At 35.9% G+C, this 19,229-nt stretch overlaps 1 protein-coding gene across 1 annotated transcript in view; it reads left to right on the top strand.

Moving 5' to 3' along the window:
- The first annotated feature begins 2,722 nt into the window (after window positions 1–2,722).
- Window positions 2,723–19,229, top strand: part of LOC142342604 (glycogen synthase kinase-3-like) — a 42,469-nt gene continuing 25,962 nt past the window's right edge. Inside the window, exons 1-5 of the mRNA XM_075393995.1 lie at window positions 2,723–2,904; window positions 3,226–3,416; window positions 3,483–3,566; window positions 4,615–4,725; window positions 5,289–5,419. Coding sequence (XP_075250110.1) covers window positions 2,820–2,904; window positions 3,226–3,416; window positions 3,483–3,566; window positions 4,615–4,725; window positions 5,289–5,419 — 602 coding nt within the window. The 5' untranslated portion in view covers window positions 2,723–2,819. The remainder of the gene's footprint in view (window positions 2,905–3,225; window positions 3,417–3,482; window positions 3,567–4,614; window positions 4,726–5,288; window positions 5,420–19,229) is intronic.

Raw genomic sequence — 19,229 nt, 5'->3', positions numbered from 1 at the left:
CAAATCTGTTGTTTTTTACTTGCATTACTCAAGGTTTTCAAGAATATCCAAGAAAAGTGCTTTAGATGGGCTTACGGGAGTTCTAGGAACACTTTGGACACTCTTCCCAAACAAAAAATTCTACCGATGGAATCTAAAGTCCAAGTTGAGGACAGCCGACTCTTCATTCTCTTGGCCCAAAGAAAGCTATTGAGAGACTTCTGTGGTAATGTTGAAGTTTTATCTCTTGGTGTGACAAGACGATGGAGAAACAAGTTTAAACTCAAAGTAGCCCCTGAATCTTTCTACGAACGGCCCATCAACATGATCAACTTTTTCCATCGTCATGGGATAATCGATGATGACTACTTCAAGATCAATAAGGTTGTTGGACATTTTGAATCCATCATCCCATGTATAAATCCCTGTTTTCGATGCTCATTTTTTTTACAATTGCCCCATTTGTACGAGCTTTGTAAGTGTTAAATAGTAGAAATGAATTTCATTGGTTTTTAGTTATTGGCGCTTAATCGGGAATTAAGTCTTTGTCTCTCTCTCTCAAATGAGAACCAAAAGTATTATATGTGCAAATAGGGTTGAAAAAAAGGCACGCAATTTTGTCTAATTCGCATGATCTGCTATATTTCTTACCAGAATTGAATGGTGAATCATGAGTTTCTTTCCTTCATTCAATCAAGTTAAAATTATTTGCGTGCACTTTGTCACACATATTGGCGGGAGTGTTAAAGTTAGGTCTCGCATGGCCGGGATTATTCTCAAAAGTGATGTAAAATAATCTGATTGGTCAGTTAAAACTATTATGCAGAGTCGCAGGAATTGTCATTTAAAATTTATTTTGATTTAAAAAATCAAACGTTTTCGAGCATTGCGTTCATCGTCAGGTTTAACAATTGAATATTTTTTACAAACTATATAAACTTGTCTTTGGCTCTAACTGTTGAATTCTTTGAACGGAGTTAATATAAAAACAAATATTTGATACTTTTTACAGTTAAATCACATTTACAACATTTTTTTTACCTTTATTACTCCAAAAATAATTCAATCTTTATTCCGTAGTTTTTGATAATCCCTGGTTTTTAATTCCTGAAAAGAATTTAACTTTCATTCCTATCTGTTGTTGTCCATTACGAACGGGTACGAATGCTCCTAAATAGTGTAATTTTATTTCAACCTCTGGTCGAGGCTCCTGGAGGCTAGCATTTTGGATTCAGTTTAAAATACAATGTGTCTTTGCGGTAAAAAATAAAGACACTGCTGTGATGCTTCACTGTGGGGGCTCACCTTTCCCTCTATTGGGTGGATACTGCCGCTTTTTTAATCCTCGGTTTGTATGGGGCACCCGCTTTGCCTTGGCTCTAGCTTTTCTGTGCTTTTTGCCCAGGTTCCTGCCTTTCCCCTGATTGAGGAGCAATCTTAAATTGTTATGGTGACGTAGCACTGTCACCAAGGTCTTGCACTCCAATCCAGTTCTCTGCATTCTATTGGGCTGCGTCTTCCTGCTTTTCGAAATTAGGTTCTGCGTTACGCTATGTATATGTTAGCACATGATTCTTAGCGGCCCGAGAGACTTAAGGCCCTTACACGAGGGCGCTTGCATTCTTAGCGCTGTGTTCAAGGCCCTGGGGGCTAGAATTCATGTACGAACTTATTTAGAGAACCAAAGGGTACAAAGGGTGAAATTTTTAAAAATTGAAATTAATAGTACAGTTTTGCAAACTATTAAACGAGAAGTTTGCGTCAATTCCCGTTTCCGCCTAAAGTTTCCGTTTCCAAGGCGAGGCAACTGCTTTCGTGTCAGGTTTTGATGCGAAATGTCAAAAGTATTAGTGGGTTTGGCCTCACCTAAAAATAAGATATAATCTTAAGAGATAAAATTATGACATCTCAGCAATAATTCAAAAAGATCTTTTCAATTTATGCACCCAGCTTATGTGCATTTTGGAGGCACTCTATATACATGTTCCAATTTTTGGGTCTTTCCCATTTTAGCCCCCCCCCCCCCATGAACTTAGAGGCCCTTCATTATGGTAGTATTACCATGGGGGGCGGGGCTATAGGTTATCTGATCACTAAGCTGGGAAGGGGGAGGGAGCTAAGTATATGTTAGCACATGAATCTTAGCGGCCTGAGGGACTTAGTGCCCTGACACAAGGGCGCTTGCGCCCGAGTACTGGGCACAAGGCCTGAGAGGGGCTAAGATTCATGTGCTAACTTATTTAGAGAACCAAAGTGTACGAAGGGGGTTAAACTTTAATTAAAATTGCATGTAAGAGTACAGATTTGCAAATTATTAAAGGAGAAATTTTCGTCAATTTCCGTTTCCGCCAAACGTTTCTGTTTCCAAGGCGAGGCAAGTGCTTTCGTTACAGGTTTTGATGGGAAATGTCAAAAGTATTAGTGGGTTTGGCCTCACCGCCAAAAATTATGTTTCCTTACTGCGAGCGGGCCGCTTAGTTAGGGACGCAAAACTTAGCTTTCCACTTTTGCACGTGCTAATTGCTAATCGCACGTGCGTCCAAGTTTTAGCAATAAAAAAATTCATACCCTGGGTTCTCTAAAATGGAAATACCCCAAATTTTTGCATAATGATTTCTTATTTGACATAGGGTGCATAAAGTAAAATCTTGTTTTTTTTGATAGTTTTTGTTTGAGATAGGAGATCTACGATGCCTGCTGTTTCCTGATATTCTGCAAACTCTGTTTTCCTCATTCAACTTAATCAAATTGTGGTATTTTCAGGTAACTTGTGAGAAATCATCTGTGGCTGTATACGAAATGTGGACGCAGAGATAATCAAAGGCTTTCATCCGTCGAAAATGAGCAATCGTCCGAAGAGTTCAGTTACTGGACAATCTGGTGATCCATCTCGTCTTTCTGGTAGCTCGGCTCCCTTTCGAAAAGGTATGTCTGACGTAGCCTGAATTGTTCCTTGAAAAGCTGTCCAGTTTGACCCCGCGAGCTTAGTAATGAAATACTATGTAATGGCGCGCGCTCTGTGACTGGGGAGTGCATAACAGGGAGGGGGAGGGTAGTGTTTGACAACAGACAAAAAATCCAAAAATTGAATCAGCGTAAAATTATTGAAATTCAATTTCTTTCGTTGAATTTAATTTTGGGGTCTTCCCAATTATAGCGCCCCCTATTGCTGTTAATATACCATAATGAGAAGCGTTATAAGTTCATGGTAGGTTATAATGTGGAAAGAACTACGTTTATTCCTAGATGGCCGAGGAACAACTGTTATTGCATCACCTGGCAGTCAGGATGAAGGTGACACAACTCAAGAAATAACTTATAGCGATGCACGAGTTATCGGAAATGGTTCATTCGGTGTCGTGTACCAGGCGACGCTAATTTCATCCGATAACAGAGATGTCGCTATCAAAAAAGTCCTTCAGGACAAACGCTTCAAAGTTAGTTTTTTTCTCAATTTCGTAAAAAGGTGGCCCTATAAGATGTTGTAAATAAATTATATTTAGAATCGAGAGCTAGCCATCATGAGAGTCCTGGATCACTGCAACATTGTCAAGCTCCTTTACTTCTTTTACTCTCAAGGAGAAAAGGTAGGGTTATATTCTTGTCATTGCTTTTTCTTTCTGTTAGATCAATTTCATATTAAATATTTTAAAGGCAAACAATAAAGGGCCGTGTACACCATCCGGCATCGATGGATGTAGGTCGAAAAATAGGGCATGATGAGTAGCACTTAGTAGCCGGATGCTGCACTCCAAGCTGTTCCCCTCCAGACAGTGTAAAGACGGCCCAGTCACAAAAATAAATAACAAGTGGAGAGGAAAGCACCTATATATATAGCACACATAGGGAACTAGAATGGAAGGATTAAAATAAAAATGAATAAGCAAATGAATAAAGATAAGCAGCCAAACACTCAGTGCAGCCTTCCCTCCTCCACGACGGCGCTAATCGAAGTCTCACTGAGAACACGAGGCTTGAGGGCACGACATCCCCTCAAGCAGAGAACACAGCTCCTCAGAAGTGCGAAGCTGATTTTCGTTCGGATGTAGCTTATAGTGTCGGCGTACGGCTCTCCGCGTTTTTCGCTGATCTTGGTTGCGAGTTGTTTCATAACGCGCGATGCTGATGGACCTGCACCACCCGAACAAGCAAAAACCAGTGCATTGAAGCTGCTGTGTTGGGTTTCGCGGATTCGCTCTTCGTACTTATTTCGCTTGATGCTCTCGTGATATTTTGTGTGCATCTTTTATGGTCTTAGGGCAGCTCTTCGCATGAGGGTTGAATTCTTTCTGTTAGATTGATTAAACTGATAACAAGTATATTCCTCTCGAAAAATGATTTCCTGAGCTGCTATTTGTTACAATCGGTATGCTAAAATAGGGCTTATGTGCTTTTATGATGCGTATACATCGATCGGTTCGATCTCTTCGTCGTCGGTTTTTCCCTCAAATGTAGTCCTACTATTATCTTGGGTTACATTCGGATTTACCTATCTAACCGCTGTAATTTGGCCCTATTATATTTGTAAACCTATCCAAGCAACCGTCGAAAGGCCCTTTTTAAATCAGCGTTCTCTAAAAACATCTGTCAACTATTTTGTTCGTCACTTTTAGACAAGCTAATTAATGGTTTCAGAAAGATGACGTTTACCTCAACCTCGTGTTAGAGTTCATTCCGGAGACGGTCTACAGAGTCTCACGCAATTACAGCAAGAACAAGAAAACAATCCCTCTGTTTGATATCAAAGTAAGCAACCATCACACTTTAATGCTTTCTTGCGGAACACCTTAGATGATTATTTACATGATACATGTATGTACTCAGTGAGTCGTCTTTTGTACGTTGACTTGTACCGAGCAGCACTCTGATTATATTTTAACTCTCAATAATAGCAAGGACCTCGCTGATTCTTTTATTATCTATCAAAAACAATTCAACACACTACAAACAACACGAATAAGCATTTGTTATTGAGCAAATTGTTTTTGTTTTCACGAGGAATTTGATCATTACTGTTTCAGAACAAATGCTCATGAGAATAATACTGCTATGTGATATTTTTATGGCAGTGTTGCAACCACGTGTAGAGATGAATGGAATTTTACTTTGAATTTTATTTGATCTCGTAACAGCTTTCGGATTTTTCTGTTTGTGCCTCTAGGGGAGTTAAATGGAAGAAATCCATTTTTTTGTTAAGTCCGCGTAACAGCCTTTAAATCATGAGCCTTTTTTCGTTCGAAGTGAAAAGGGTGATCCCATTTTGTGAAGGTAATAGTAATGAAAATAATAATTGAAAAGTTTTGTTTCAGCTGTACATGTACCAGTTGTTCAGGAGTCTGCACTGTATCCATTCCCAGCACATCTGCCATAGGGACATCAAGCCACAGAACCTCCTCCTCAACACCCAAACTGGCGTCCTCAAACTATGCGACTTCGGCAGGTTGGTATCAGTTGGTCACTACACCCAGTAAACTGTATTAGAGACCCCAGAGTACGATTTCATTGGTCACTTAACTTCGAGGCAGAGAGTTTTAGTTTGAAAGATTGGACTTAGACTTAAAGAAGTAAAAGTCTTAAGTACAGGGCAACAATATTAGACTGTTAGAAATCTAACTTTTGACATTTGAATCAAACCGTCAAAAGTTTATTTAAACTAGTTTGGTTTATTTAAACTCATGTATATTTGTAAGCAGAAAACTTTACTTCAACTAATCTGGAAAATTGTACTCGTAAATTCAATTTCAAATGAAGTTCAACACTTTCGTACCCTTTAGTTTTCTAAATACGTTAGAACAAAATCTTAGTCCCCCCGTGTCAGGGAAGTAAGTCCTTCGGGCGACTAAGATCTTGTTTTAACGTATACTTAGACAAGGTTACAATTTCTGTTATGTTATGTAAAACCCATGTGCATAGCAGAGTTTTTTGTTATAGGTTACGCGATTAATTGGTCTCGACCAAAATTTGAAGAAGAAGTTATTGTACACGTATGTCTTTTTTATGTTATTTTTTTTCGCGACCGTTTTCTTCTAGAACAATCTTTCGATTTCACTTTGCGAGTGATATTCTCATGCTTGACTTTTTGAGTGATTAATTGCTCTTGAATGAAGTTCATAGCAATTATTGTAAACGTGTTGGTGTTTTTCGATGCAAATTTTTCACTTGACCAATTTGCACTTTTCCTCTAGAACATTCTTTGACTTCTCAAGTGTCTTTTTGACTCTTTTGCTCTTCATTTTTGAGTGATCTCTAATGTTCTCACTAATTGTTGTTGCTAATATAAAACCGAGTGCAGCAAAGCAAAAGTAAAGGACGATTAGCCGAGTGGGCAGTGCATCTGGTTATGGAGCGGGAGGTCAGTGGTCCAATTCACGGTGGCCTCGAATGTTCTTCCACCCGCCTGTCGTTCGAGAGCAATTCTTCCGACATTAGTTGGTTTATGTTTTGAATTGTGAGCATTAAGAAATAAAGTCTGTTGCTAAAAGAGAACTAATTATGAGCGAAGACAGTGCATAGCCCGAATAGCGTAGTCGTGAATGGCATCGACTCTTAACCCGTCCCTTGCCAGAAGTGTTTGCACGATAAAAGTTTTTCTAGCCTCCAATCGTTCGAGACCAATTCTTCTGATGATAGTCGGTTAATGTTTCTACTTGAAGTCACTAAGAACTTGTTGTTTATCGAGAACCGCAAAGTGGTTCGAGTTGTCATTCCAGAAGTCCAACGTGACCTCTGCAGAGTTACGTAACCCTGCTTAAAAAGCAAAATTTGCACGTTTAAAGATGGCGCAAATTCATGGAAGTCAACTTCTGGCTATCTCCAGGAATTTCGGGCAATTTAATTTCTGAAACTGCATACTAGGTAGGCAAGACCACTAGCGGGCTGCTTGCTTACCTTTTGACGTTCAGTATGTATGTTAGAATATAAGTCCTAATCGACCGAAGGACTTAGTGCTCTGACACGACAGTGTTTACGAAATAGTGCTGGGCAGAAGTAAGACGTGTTCTAAGGCTTACCTTTATTAGGATATTTCCTGAACTGTCTTATGGTTGTCTCAAGAATGATAGTTAATCTTAAGGCTTACCTGACTAACTAAAGTTCTATTCCTCTAGTCTGTTACTCTTCTATCTGAGCTTCAGTAGACAGTGCACGGGCCCCAATGCTACGGTCTAACGTTTATCTCAATACAAAACAAGAGCGGAGTAGAGAGAGAGAGAAATATACTTTATTATTATATCAGGATGGTAACTGGTACTGACTAAATAACTTTCTCTTCTGCTGAGAGAGGGTAGATGGGTAAACACATAGAGGGAAAGGAGGATAAAATAATATATCATTTTTATCCAATCAGAAAAGAGTATTTCAGTCTTTCTGAATAAAGTCTTTCAAATATTAAATATTTCTTTTTGGAAGTCATGTCTGACTCCATCTTTCCGGGGTTTAGAGTTGTTTTGAAAGTCTTCCAATCGAATATAGTAGAATATAGTTTATTAATCTCTCTGTAATCTCTCCGAAGGATTTTCTTTCTTTTTGGTTGTGTTGCTTGAAGACCGGCTCGTCTGTGAGTCGATTCCGAAACATCGGTTACCCAAAGAGCAAAGAGTGAACATCAACAACCACAAAAGTATCTATTCCACCACCACACTATCCAGTGGGCGGAGATCCTTCTGGGTAGGCCCGTCGTTGATGTTGTAGGTGTCCTGATGTCCGGCGTCGACTTACCTGACTTACCTGGTTTGCTTGGTTTGTTAGTTGTTAGTTGTTAAGAATCGTTTTTAGATTCACTACATGTTCTAATACGTAGTATCCCTTCCGGTTGGAAAGAAAAATTAAATGTATCTTATATTTAGATATGTTAATTGTTATTTAACTAGTTATGGTTTTTAGAGTGACATAAAGGAGATTATGTCAGCGAAATGGCTAATAACGTTTTTGTTTTTAGTGACATGTGATTTGTCGGTCATGCTGATTGGTAATGTTGTTATAGAAGTTGAACATGTATTAATAAATGCTCCTGCTTGAAATCATGAGTTATTGAATGGTATTAGTTCTTATAATTGTTTTGTTATACTTCTACGATTGCCCATTTGTGAGTTGTTACTGAGGAAACGTTTTTCGTGTCTGTAAGAGTGTAAATATGCTGCTTATCGCTTTGTTAAATTTTGACATTTAGCTGCCAGGCTCTTATGAATTTTGTAAAGGCTTACAGATCTCGCTTAAAGTAGTTTGCAATGGGTATGCACACGGATGACAATTTCCTAGTCCCAATCAACAGTTATTTCTTCAACTGCATAAATTAAATTAACGTCTCTGTCTGCGCGCTTACGATCCAAGGATCAACGTTTCCCGAGATCTGAATACTTATTTCTATGTGAATTGTTACAATGATATCATATTGTTAGTTGTTACTATAATCAACATATTTTGATGTTTACATATGTCATTGTTTACATATCTCATTTACATATGTTGCATGTATTCAGTTCATAATGTCTTAATATTGCATGTGAAAATTTCGAATTGAACGAAGATTCTGTTCTCTTTTTGTTTTTAATTTTACTGTTTCGTATTTGTTACACTGTTTTAAATTTAGAATTTGTCATGAACAATAAATGTGTAATGTACCTTGTGTATGGGAGATTGTAAATTGTATTAAAGAATTCAATATTTTATGGTCTGTTCTATGAGAAATTATCATGTCCCATAGTATTGTGTTACTCACAGTGTTGTGAACATGGCTTATGAGTCATTTATTAAAGTGCGATGCACATTAAAGTGTGATGTACATTATTCATGCTTATTGTTTATACATTTCGTTTGTTCTGTTTTTATTTTGATTTGCCTATTTGCTTTATTTACAAAATTGCATGTGTGTTGCATATAACTAACTATGGGGAAATCTTTGCATATTTACATATACAGCATTATAAAGTAGGTTGAGTTTGTGTCTAAAAAAATAAAAACTTGTTTTTGGTTTTAGACTTTTTATTTCAAAGCTGATGAACATAAAGTATGAGAAATGGATATTGAAAATAACGGAAAATGGTAGGTATGTTCCATAGTCAGGGGTAAGATCCAGGATCATGAATTTACAAATTGATTTAAATATTTGGAAGAATTTGTTTGAAATAATAAAGAAATGATAAAGATTTACAATCATATGCAAAGATTACAAACATGGTTTGGTGATGTTACAGTTTGTGCGTTAATTACGGAGACGTTGAATTGTTACTTGTTACAATGAGCGTTACTATAGCTTCTGCGTTTGCTTCGGATGATTACTCCGTTCACAGTAGTGATTATATTCTTTCAAGAAGTATTCGTCCTTTGAGAGATAATATCCAAGTAAGTTGACGATTTCCTTTAAGGGGGTTGCTGTTATTGATGCTTGTAAGGCATTGCAAATTTCTCTTTCTGTATCTGGAATTTTTCGTTCGTTATTAAAGTCTAGGCGGTTAGTAATTGCTTTATTTGTTACGCTCCCTGTGAGGTGATATACATGGTACTCCTCACAAGGTTCGATTGCTTCCAGAGGTACCATGAGCGGTCGCTCTGGTGCGTCTTTTGGCTGGAACACGTAGTAGTTCTTAATTGGGTCAAAGTTTCTCAATGTTCCAATAGTATAATCCCATTTTAATTTGTAGCTGTAATTGAGGAAATATGGTGATGTCAATTGGTCATTGATATGGACGTAGCTTTTAGATTCTGTATGTTGTTTGTCTCTAAGAAATGTATAGTATATCAGATTGTGAATTAATTTCGTCTCGTGTACTCTATAATTGTTACTTTGAACGTCTTTTGGTGTAGGGTGGAGGAAGTTAAAACTTAGCTGAAAAATTTGGTGTTGCTGTGTAAAGGCGCTGTACGCGGATAGATCTTGAGAGGCTTTTGCCACTAAAAGATCAAAGTTACAGTTTACTGGTAATCGAAACTCATAGTCGTAGTCGTACAGGAAACGTTCCGTGAGACTGTAGAATTGTTTTAGTTTAGGGTATTGAGATTGGTGTATTTTATCTCTACCCATATTTTTCGTACTTCTTTTTACGGTATTAGTGTTTTCCGACGGGAGTGGTGGAAAAAATTCCGATACACGGTCTTTCAGTGTATGTAATGGTGCCATAAAGAAGTTATAAGATCTAGAATCAAATGGCATATCTGCCCAATTTCGGTACGAGAGGAGTGGGTTGTAGTTCATTCCGTGAGGGTTACTAAGATTTTTTGGATCCTTGTTTTGGAACCAAATCGTTTCCATGACCGTCTCGGTCGGGGTCTGTTCGTTCGTTGATTGATGAAAGAACGATTTTCTGTTATTAGAGCGGGGTGTCACCGCATACGGAAATCTTAGATTATTAGTTGTCGGCATTGTTGTCCTTGCGGATAAACGTTGTCTAACATTGTTCTGTGTTTGTGGTTGATCAATTATGTAGTTGTCTGATGGTGGAGGTGGACGTACTGGTGGGGGGTAATTTGGTAGGGGTGGTGACGTATATGTGTCACTACCGTTATAATTACAATTTTGTCGTGGTCTTGTGTTTTGATAGCTATGGGGTGCTATGTTTGTTCCTTGTTCCGATATGTTGTTAATATTATTGTTACCAGTATCAAAAGATTGTAGGTTTCGTCTACTACCAAATCTGTTTTGTATCTTTCGGGCTATTTCTTGTGGTGTCTGCACGATTTGTGTTTCATTTTTCAATTCAACTCTGAGTGTTTTGATCTTTTCTTCCTCTGTGACCATATTTGTTTCAGTTTGTCTTCCACAGTCAGATGCGCAGTCCCGAATAGTCCCGGGGCTGGATCTGCCTGACTCACAACTCAACTCTCCTTCTTCCACTTCGTAAGAGAATGGCGAGTCTGATTTGTATGGCGAGTCGTACTCCATGTTAGATGCCATAGTTGAATGCTAAAACTCAAATTTGATTAGTTTAGTCTGAATTATATCATCGATTTATTATATGTTTTGTTATAATAAAAATTGTTACACATTGTGATCTCGTTTTTGTATAGTTAGTTTTTGTTTTAATCTTCTTGTGAAGGGGTAAGTTTTTAAAAATTAAAAATAAAGTGGTATATTAAAAAATTTGGCAATTGATGGCTGGTGATTAGATAATGTTAGTTGTTACTAGATGAAATTGTTTGTTGTTAAATTTCGTATGTATCAGCCGAATGAGTATCATAGTATGTGACTTCATTCGTATGTGGCTGATCATTTTTAAGAATATCTAGGCTGTAGCTACGATTTTGCATTTTGTTATTTGCTAGTTTTAATTGGTTGAAATCTATCGGTGGCGGGTTCTGTATTTCTAGAAGTCTGGCAGTTGGTATTAGTTTATGTTGATTATGTTGATTATTTGATGGTTGAGGAGTTTCGTACTGTGTCTGATGTGTTATAGGTGATTCGTATGAATAGGGTTTAATTTGTATGTGCGATTGTTCTATATTAGGTGCGCTTGGAATTGGTATTGGGATCGGTACAGGTGGTAGACTACTCAAGCGTTGGTACGCTGGAGGTGGTGTTATAAGTTGTGGTGGTATTGGTGGTAGTGGTTGGGTTTTATTTTCATTTATTGTTGTTAATGTTTCCATTTTGAATTGTTCTGTTTTGTGTTTTCTCTCTGGTAGTGCTGGTGCTTGTTTCTTTGTTGGTGACTCCAATGTACGTAGTTGTAAACCATGTTCTGTCCTGCGTATAGTAGTGTTATAGTGTTTGTAGTTCGTATCTACATAATGTTCTATCGGTTTATCTCTACGAGTTAATGTTGGTATTTCTGTTGAATGTCGCCTGAAGTGTTGAATGTGTATTCGTGAAGTATTATGTCCTTTATTGTAATGTGAATTGTTATCATCATTACTATTATCATTATTATTGTCGTAATCATCTTCCTGTATTTGTGCAACTAGTTGGGTTAGTGTTTGTGAGAATATTCCAAAAATTCCTGTTAATAATATTTTTGTTATACTTGCTTGTTTTCCAATCGCTTTATGTATTGCAAAAGCGTTGTAGAATTTTATAATTAGGTTTGTTACAAATAATATCATGCTCATCATCGCATAGATGATAGCCATTTTTTCAAGTATGTACCATGGCCAACCAAAGATAGATAGTATTTGATCTTTCAGCCATGCTGCATCGAAAATTTCTTTCCAATTTACACTTGGTTGATCAATCTGAAAGTTATATCCGTTTATGTTTAAGTCTTTTAACCATTTAAGTGAATGTTCATAATTTTTGTATGTTTGTAATAATCCTAATTGTTCTAATTCGAGTAGTTTTTGCGCGTTAGCAGATTGTGCTTCTTGAAGCGGTTTTTCGCGATCTCTCATATATTCGTGTAGTAAATCTCTTTTTCGTTCTTGTATTAATTGTTCTTTGCTGAAGATTCCACTTTCAATGAGACTTGCTTTGCTGAACATATTATCAAGTACTATTTCTTCCGGAGATATTGTTTCTAGTATTGTTTCTACTTTTATTGGATATGGTGTCAATCTATATCGTACTGTTCCTTCTGTATCTATTGAGATCAGTTGATCGAAATTACTATGTGAACATGGAACTGTTTTCGCCCATAGGTATGTTTGTCGTGTTAGTTGGTGTACGTATTGTACTCTATTTTTGTATAGTATAGGTATTTTGTCGTAACATTCACGTGTTTGTGGTACGTATAGTGGTGATGATTTCTTTGCGCATTTGTACATTTTCATCACATTGACTCCTTCTTGTTTCACAAATATGGATCTATCTCCTGTAAGGATGTATCCTAATAATGGTGTATTCTTTTGTACTTGTGTTAGTGTCAATTGTCGAATATTGCGAGTTTGTTCGCATATCTGTGAATAGAATTCTATTGCCTGTAGACTAATGCGTGAATATATATTGCTCATATAGAGATCCATTTTCATTTGTAAGTGTGTGTTCTCGTTTACAAAACCATAGTAATAGTGTTGATGTTCTTCGTCTTCATATCTTGTGTATGCATTTGCCATAATTTGTTGTGGTTTTATTTTTATAAATTTTTCTTCTTCAAACTTGTCTTCTTTCCTTGTTACTTTAAGTCCTGTATGCATATCAAAACCATATTCGTATATTATATAGATATCATCGTATTCTGTCTTATGTAATGGTTGTGGTGATCCACATTCTCGTTCAACCAATGGGTAGATTTCAAATCTTGTTGCTATTGAGGATGTATCATTAAATTTTACTTTTTGTTCCACAACTGGTTTTTGTACTGATGACCATTCCGCGTTTGTTTCTATCCAATATCGTTCCTGATACTTAACCATATATGCATCAAACCTAATAAGTTCGAATAGTTGGCAATGTGTTTGGGGTTCCCAAATGATTGTTGCTTTTGTAAATGGTGTTGGTAAACATTCTCCCTTGTGGAGATCACATGGTAGTTTTGTTCCCATATATGATATGTCTTTTGTATCAAGATTTAGTATTAACGAGACTTCTTTTATCTCTAGAGTCCAGTCTAAAATATCAATTCTATTTTGTTTTTTGACGCCTGATAGGCAGTTTGATTGTGCATTTTTGATTTCATTCGGTACCCACATTGGGTTAGTATAATCATATACCAATCTTCCATACGGTGGTACCATAGGGGTGTCTATTCTGAATTGTATATTTCCTTGTACGTTTTCTAGTCTCTTTTGTAATGGTGGGTTTGATAAGTAATTGAATGATATGTTATGCCTTGTTGGCCTGTATTTTGTATTTTTAAGAACGTTAATTCTGGCGAGTTCGTTACGAACTTCGTCTGGGTCTAAGATTTTTGTTCTTCGTGCATCTGATACGTAATAGCTTGGTCTGTTTGCTCTAATGTAATTAGTGTGTTGTGAACACCATTCTACTTTTTCTTTGATCGTTCCCGTAACAGCATAAGCTTTAATTTCTACAGCTTGTGCCTTTGATAATAATTGAACTTCCGTTTTAGTCATTTCCAAATCTAATGGTTTAAATTTACATGTGCTGATTTTGTTCAGTTCGTAGTATTTTACGTTTGTTATTTCTTCTGCGTCACAGTCGTAATGTTCGATAAAAATGTCCTGAGGTCCGACTGATGATCCATTAATGTTTTGTCCTTTTAATTCAACGTAATCTTCTTTTGTCTGTCGTTTGGTTCTTTTATTATTTAGTTGGAGTTTTTCCAAAATACTGTCTGTTATTTGTTCTCTGTAGAAATTCCAATTTCGTGTCCATTTATCTATGGCTATTTCCCACATTTGTTCGTAATCTGTACTATTCGTGAATTCCTTTAAGTCTAGTGATGTGTACTTTGATGGTAGTTCATCTATTTCCGTTTCAAATTTCGTTATATTATTAGATACATGATCCATTAACTTGTTAAAGTTATCTTGATCAGTTACATTTATGTTATTTGTTCTTATTCTGTTTTTCTTTTGTAAGCTTTCCATATGTTTTTCCATACGTTCTTGTACGTGTTCTTTAATTTGTTCTCTAATATTTTGTTTTGTTTTATATCTTGATCTTATTTCAGTGTCTATTTTCATATAGATAAATAATGTTATTAGTAATAATATTAGTATTATAGATTTTAATTGAAGCGGCATGTGTATGACAGTCCTGTGTGTGGATTATAGAATGTTGCAAATCCTAAAGTTTGTTTTGTGTATCGATCGAATTTGTAGATGAAGTCAATGCAGACAAATGGTGCTGGTATCGTTGTTGTTACAATAGATGGTGTGGTAGCGTGAAATGGGTGGTTGTATATGGTGTCGTATTTTATTGTAGTATTGAGTTTTAGTTCTAGAGATGGTGTTGCTAGAACTTCAAGTGCTGAATTTCGTTGGCGATGTGTTAAGTTTAAGGTATTTGTAAGTCTACTTCTTGACCAATTTGTGAGAGTATCTCCAAGATTAGTTGGTCCGTATAGTGGTGGAGGTGGATTCCAGGTTTTATGATCTAACGGGAAGAGATATGTATGATCATTAGTTCTACTTAAAGTAGGTGGGTTTGGGTTTAGTACGGGTGTTGCTCTAGTTCTTCCAGGGTGTGTAGATGATAATCTTATTTCTGGTATAAATGAAGTTGGTGACAATGCTCTATGTTGCGGTGGTTGTAGAGAATTTGCTATTTCTATTCGTGGTACGCTGATAGATGTATTTGTTAATGATGATGTTCTTGGTGTTCTTCGTGGTGTTGAACTTGTACTTGCTGATTGTTGTGGTGATGTTGCTGACCAAAGTGAGCTATTCGGTGATTGTATTGGTTGTACACGAAAGTGTTCTTGTACAAAATTGAAATCTTGTCTTTGTTGTGTTGTTGGCGGTAAAAATGGGTTAGCTCGAAGTTCTGATGATGTGGGTGTTGGTATAGTATGTACGCTTGACTGGCTGGGTGACGCGATACTAAAGTTTGATAATGTTGGTGTACCTATTCGACTTGGTGTTTCTATTTGTTCTGCTTCTAAAGGTCTTATTACATTTGATTCTATATCAGTTGATCCATATGATACTAATGTAGAGTCTTGTGTAGGAAATGATAATGATGCTCTACGTCTACCTCTTAGTAGATGTCGTGTATCTGTTCTTGCTCGTCGTACTGTATATGGGTTTTCGTTTTCGGGGTTTGTTTCTTCTATTTCTGGTGATGTGGGTATATTTGTTAAATCTGTTACTTCGTTGTGATGTGGTCTTTCTGAGTGATTGTTACTATTATTATTATTATTTGATGAAGCAATTTTTGCTGTCTTTTAAATAATTTCAGGCTCCAGAGCCTGGTCCAGGTGGTGGATGTGGTATGTACGGTGGAGCTAGTATAACTACTGGTATTAATGCTTGTTCTGGTGTGTGTGTTTGAGCTCCTAGGTTTGTAATCCAAATTTCGTTAGTCGTTAGTCTAATATTGAGTTGATATATGACAATGTTACCGTGTAATGGGGCTGTTTCGGGAAATCCAATTTGGAGGTCGAACTTTTGTGTATGTAATGTATGATATATCGATTCTTCAATGTCTGGGTTGGTATCAATTTTTATGGGTTTACGAAATATTCTATTAGTCCTAAGCACGTACGTACGAAGAAGTATATTATAATTGCAATTTTTATAAATTTAAATATTTCTAATTCGACAATATCTATGTTTGTTTTACATATGTGATAAATATCGGGGTGGGTTTCATGCATCGGTTTATTGGACTGGTGGGCTTGCATATACCACTCGTCGGTTGCGTAAAACTTCGCTTATTGTTACAATAGCTAAATATGCCGATACTACTACAATGCAAGGTACTAAAAGTATTGTTAGGAAGAATATTACTTTAGATAATATAAAGTAGATTGTGACTAGAGATTCGTTGAAATCTATTTTTGAAACTGATAAAATGTGTAACTTTGTTATTAATTATGTAAGTGTGAGGTGTAATGCTGCACTGAGAAGTGACAGTTATTTGCTCAATTGTAACTGACACTTAACCGTGCCGCACTACAGATATTACTATACTGTATTTATCTTTAGATTACTATGACGATTACTGGTATCATATCTGAAAGTTTGTGTAGCAATATATTTTTCTCTTTGGTTTTGTTTTTAAGACGTGCTTTTATCGTCTATGAGTGTTATAGCGTCTTTTTTACACACAACTATAAAAACTGTTTTTAATTTGTTAAGGTCAATACATTGGTCTGTTTGGATCTGTTGTTTCAGTAAGTTATACTCTGTGATTGTTTCGTTACAAATGGTTATTTGTTTCAATACTTCAAAATGTTTTTCTCCCCAGAATAGTTTTACTTCTTGTCCGCTTTCTGTTTTTCCTTCAATAATAAATAAACAATCTTTATCCGAGAATTGACAAAGAGTTGTTCTTATACTATCGTTATCAAAATGAATGTGATTTCCAAAACAATAATCTAATCGTGCAAAATTTTCTCTTTGAACTTGTATTTTTATACAAAACTGTTTGGTATTCAAAAAGTTTAAAAACTCTGACACTTTTATCATTGGTGGTTCTTCATCACTGTGGTGATTGTAGTGATGGATTAGTCTTTGGTAGAAAAGTTCAGATAGTTTAATGAATATTTGAAAGGATTCAGCTTACCTGATGTTGTTGAATTATTGAAATGAAAAGGATAAGTGAAAGACTTGCGACAAGTATGGAAAAGTTATGAAAGAAGTTTATCAAGTGATTCAAAATTTGTTTAGATATTAGATATTGAGGAATTTGAATTTCTCTTTTAAGATAGAATATTTTTAGTCTTAAGACTAAAGTTTGTATTTGTGAGAATTTTCAGCTTAGCTGAGTTTTTTCGCAAATTTTTCAGATTTTTTAAGCAAGTTTAGCAGTTGTGATTTGTACGAGGTAAAATCAGAATTGTGATTTTTGCTTTCTTTTCGAGGTCTCTCTATAATGTTTGTGACATTTTCATATCTTCCGTTTTTCATTTTTTGGATTTTAAGTTGTCAATTTTAATAATTCTTGGGTCCAATTATGGTGTTAGTTTCCTCGTTTGATGAATTGGGCTTTTCTCTGATCGTTCTGATACTCTTTGTTCTCGAGGTTTTTGTTTTCCTTATAATTGGTATGTTGACATTTGTTTGATGGTTAGATGGTATACTTTTAGTGTGGTATGTTAATTCTTTCTTGGTGCCAGTTATATGGTTCCAATAATGCTAGTCTGCTGTTTGTATGCCAATTATACTGTGTCTTTTGTTTTGAAGTATATCCCTATGATCATTGAGATCGTTAGTGGCGCGATATTGATGGTTAGTTATTGTTAATTAGTGGTGGTTAGTGGCGCCGGCAGATGATGATTAGTGGTGCTAGTTCTTACCAATCAATTTGGTACAAATGGTCTAATTAGCCATATGGGATGTCTGTTGTATGTCTTTGATGGTGCAACTCTGCAGATGGTGCAATTCTGCAGATCTTAATTATTGACATGAACGAAGTATTGACGTAGTTGAGTTGTTTATTTCTTCTACTAATGATCTTTGTAAGACCTGTCTTGTTAATCACCATTGTGTTTGGTGTAAGTGCTAATTGGTTTAACATTTATGTTTTGTTACTAATTGCGTCTGCATAGAGACCGTTTGTCTCTGACGTTTGTTGTTTGAGATGTTGTCAATTTGGGAAGTTTTTCCCTGTAATTAGTTTTAGTTATAGTTTGAGTTACTAATGAGGTAGTTTTAGTTTGAGTTACTAACGAGGTAGTTTTAGTTTGAGTTACTAATGAGGTATAGTAATGATGTATATGACGTCCGCTTCTTTGTTAATACTGAAGATGGCGTCTTTACTAATGATGTCTATGGCATTTTAGTTATTGACGTCCGTAAAATAACGTCCGTATTCTCACTATTGAGATGAATAACGTCCGTTTTTGCACTAATTGGGTGTATGACGTGTTAGTTACTGACGTATGTAAAATTTTTGCAAATTGGTTTGCAAAAGTGTGTAGAACGTTCATATTATCGAAGATATCTTAGCCGAAGTGTTTAAATGTATCATGTGTTTTATGTGGTTAATATACATAGGTATGTTCGGATGTAATGAAATGGAAATGTTTGTTTATGTTTTAGATCTGATCTCTGGTGTTTATGATGCAGGGAATTATGAAATGATGGGGTGGTAACAGATTCTGTATTCTCGTTACTATTTCCTATGGACGAAATTATTCGTTATAGCTGGAAATTGTTATTGTTGAATGTTGTTGCTGAAAGTTGTTACGTACTTATTCGGTTTATTCGCTTATTCGTCTAACCGACACATTAATGGAGTTATTCCGCATGTTTACTCTTGTTACTTTGCACTCATTATTTTGTAACTTCCGCTTTTTTCGTTTACACTTGTCATAATGCTACGGTGTATATTAATTGTATTTTGTATCGTTATTTTAATTAGTTCTGTTTCCTTATTTTCATTATTTTCCTCTGTGATTAGTCATTGCTAATATCCTTTTCTCTTTCTGTAATCCTTTAATGGGATACGTTATTAAGATTGTTAACAATCTCAAAATATCTATTCCATTCCGCGAGGTGGATATGTTCATGATCCTCTGTGGTCAAGATCATTTATTAATAGTTTGATTATTTGTTATTTTGATTTATTGACTTTTTGTTTGCTTTGTTTACTGTTAATATCAACTATCTCATAACGTCTATTCCAGTTTTAAGCTTGTGAACATAAAAAAATAATAATAATAATAAGAAACCGTTTGTTATTTGGATTTTGTTTTTGCTTTCTTGTTTATATGAGAATTTACCCTGTGTGTTAATCTTCAGTGGGGTTTCATGGG

Source organism: Convolutriloba macropyga, chromosome 7 (assembly GCF_964194025.1).
Source record: "Convolutriloba macropyga chromosome 7, txConMacr16.3, whole genome shotgun sequence".
NCBI lineage: Eukaryota > Metazoa > Xenacoelomorpha > Acoela > Convolutidae > Convolutriloba > Convolutriloba macropyga.
The sequence above is the reverse complement of the archived record's forward strand: the minus strand, read 5'-3'. Positions and strand labels throughout refer to the sequence as shown.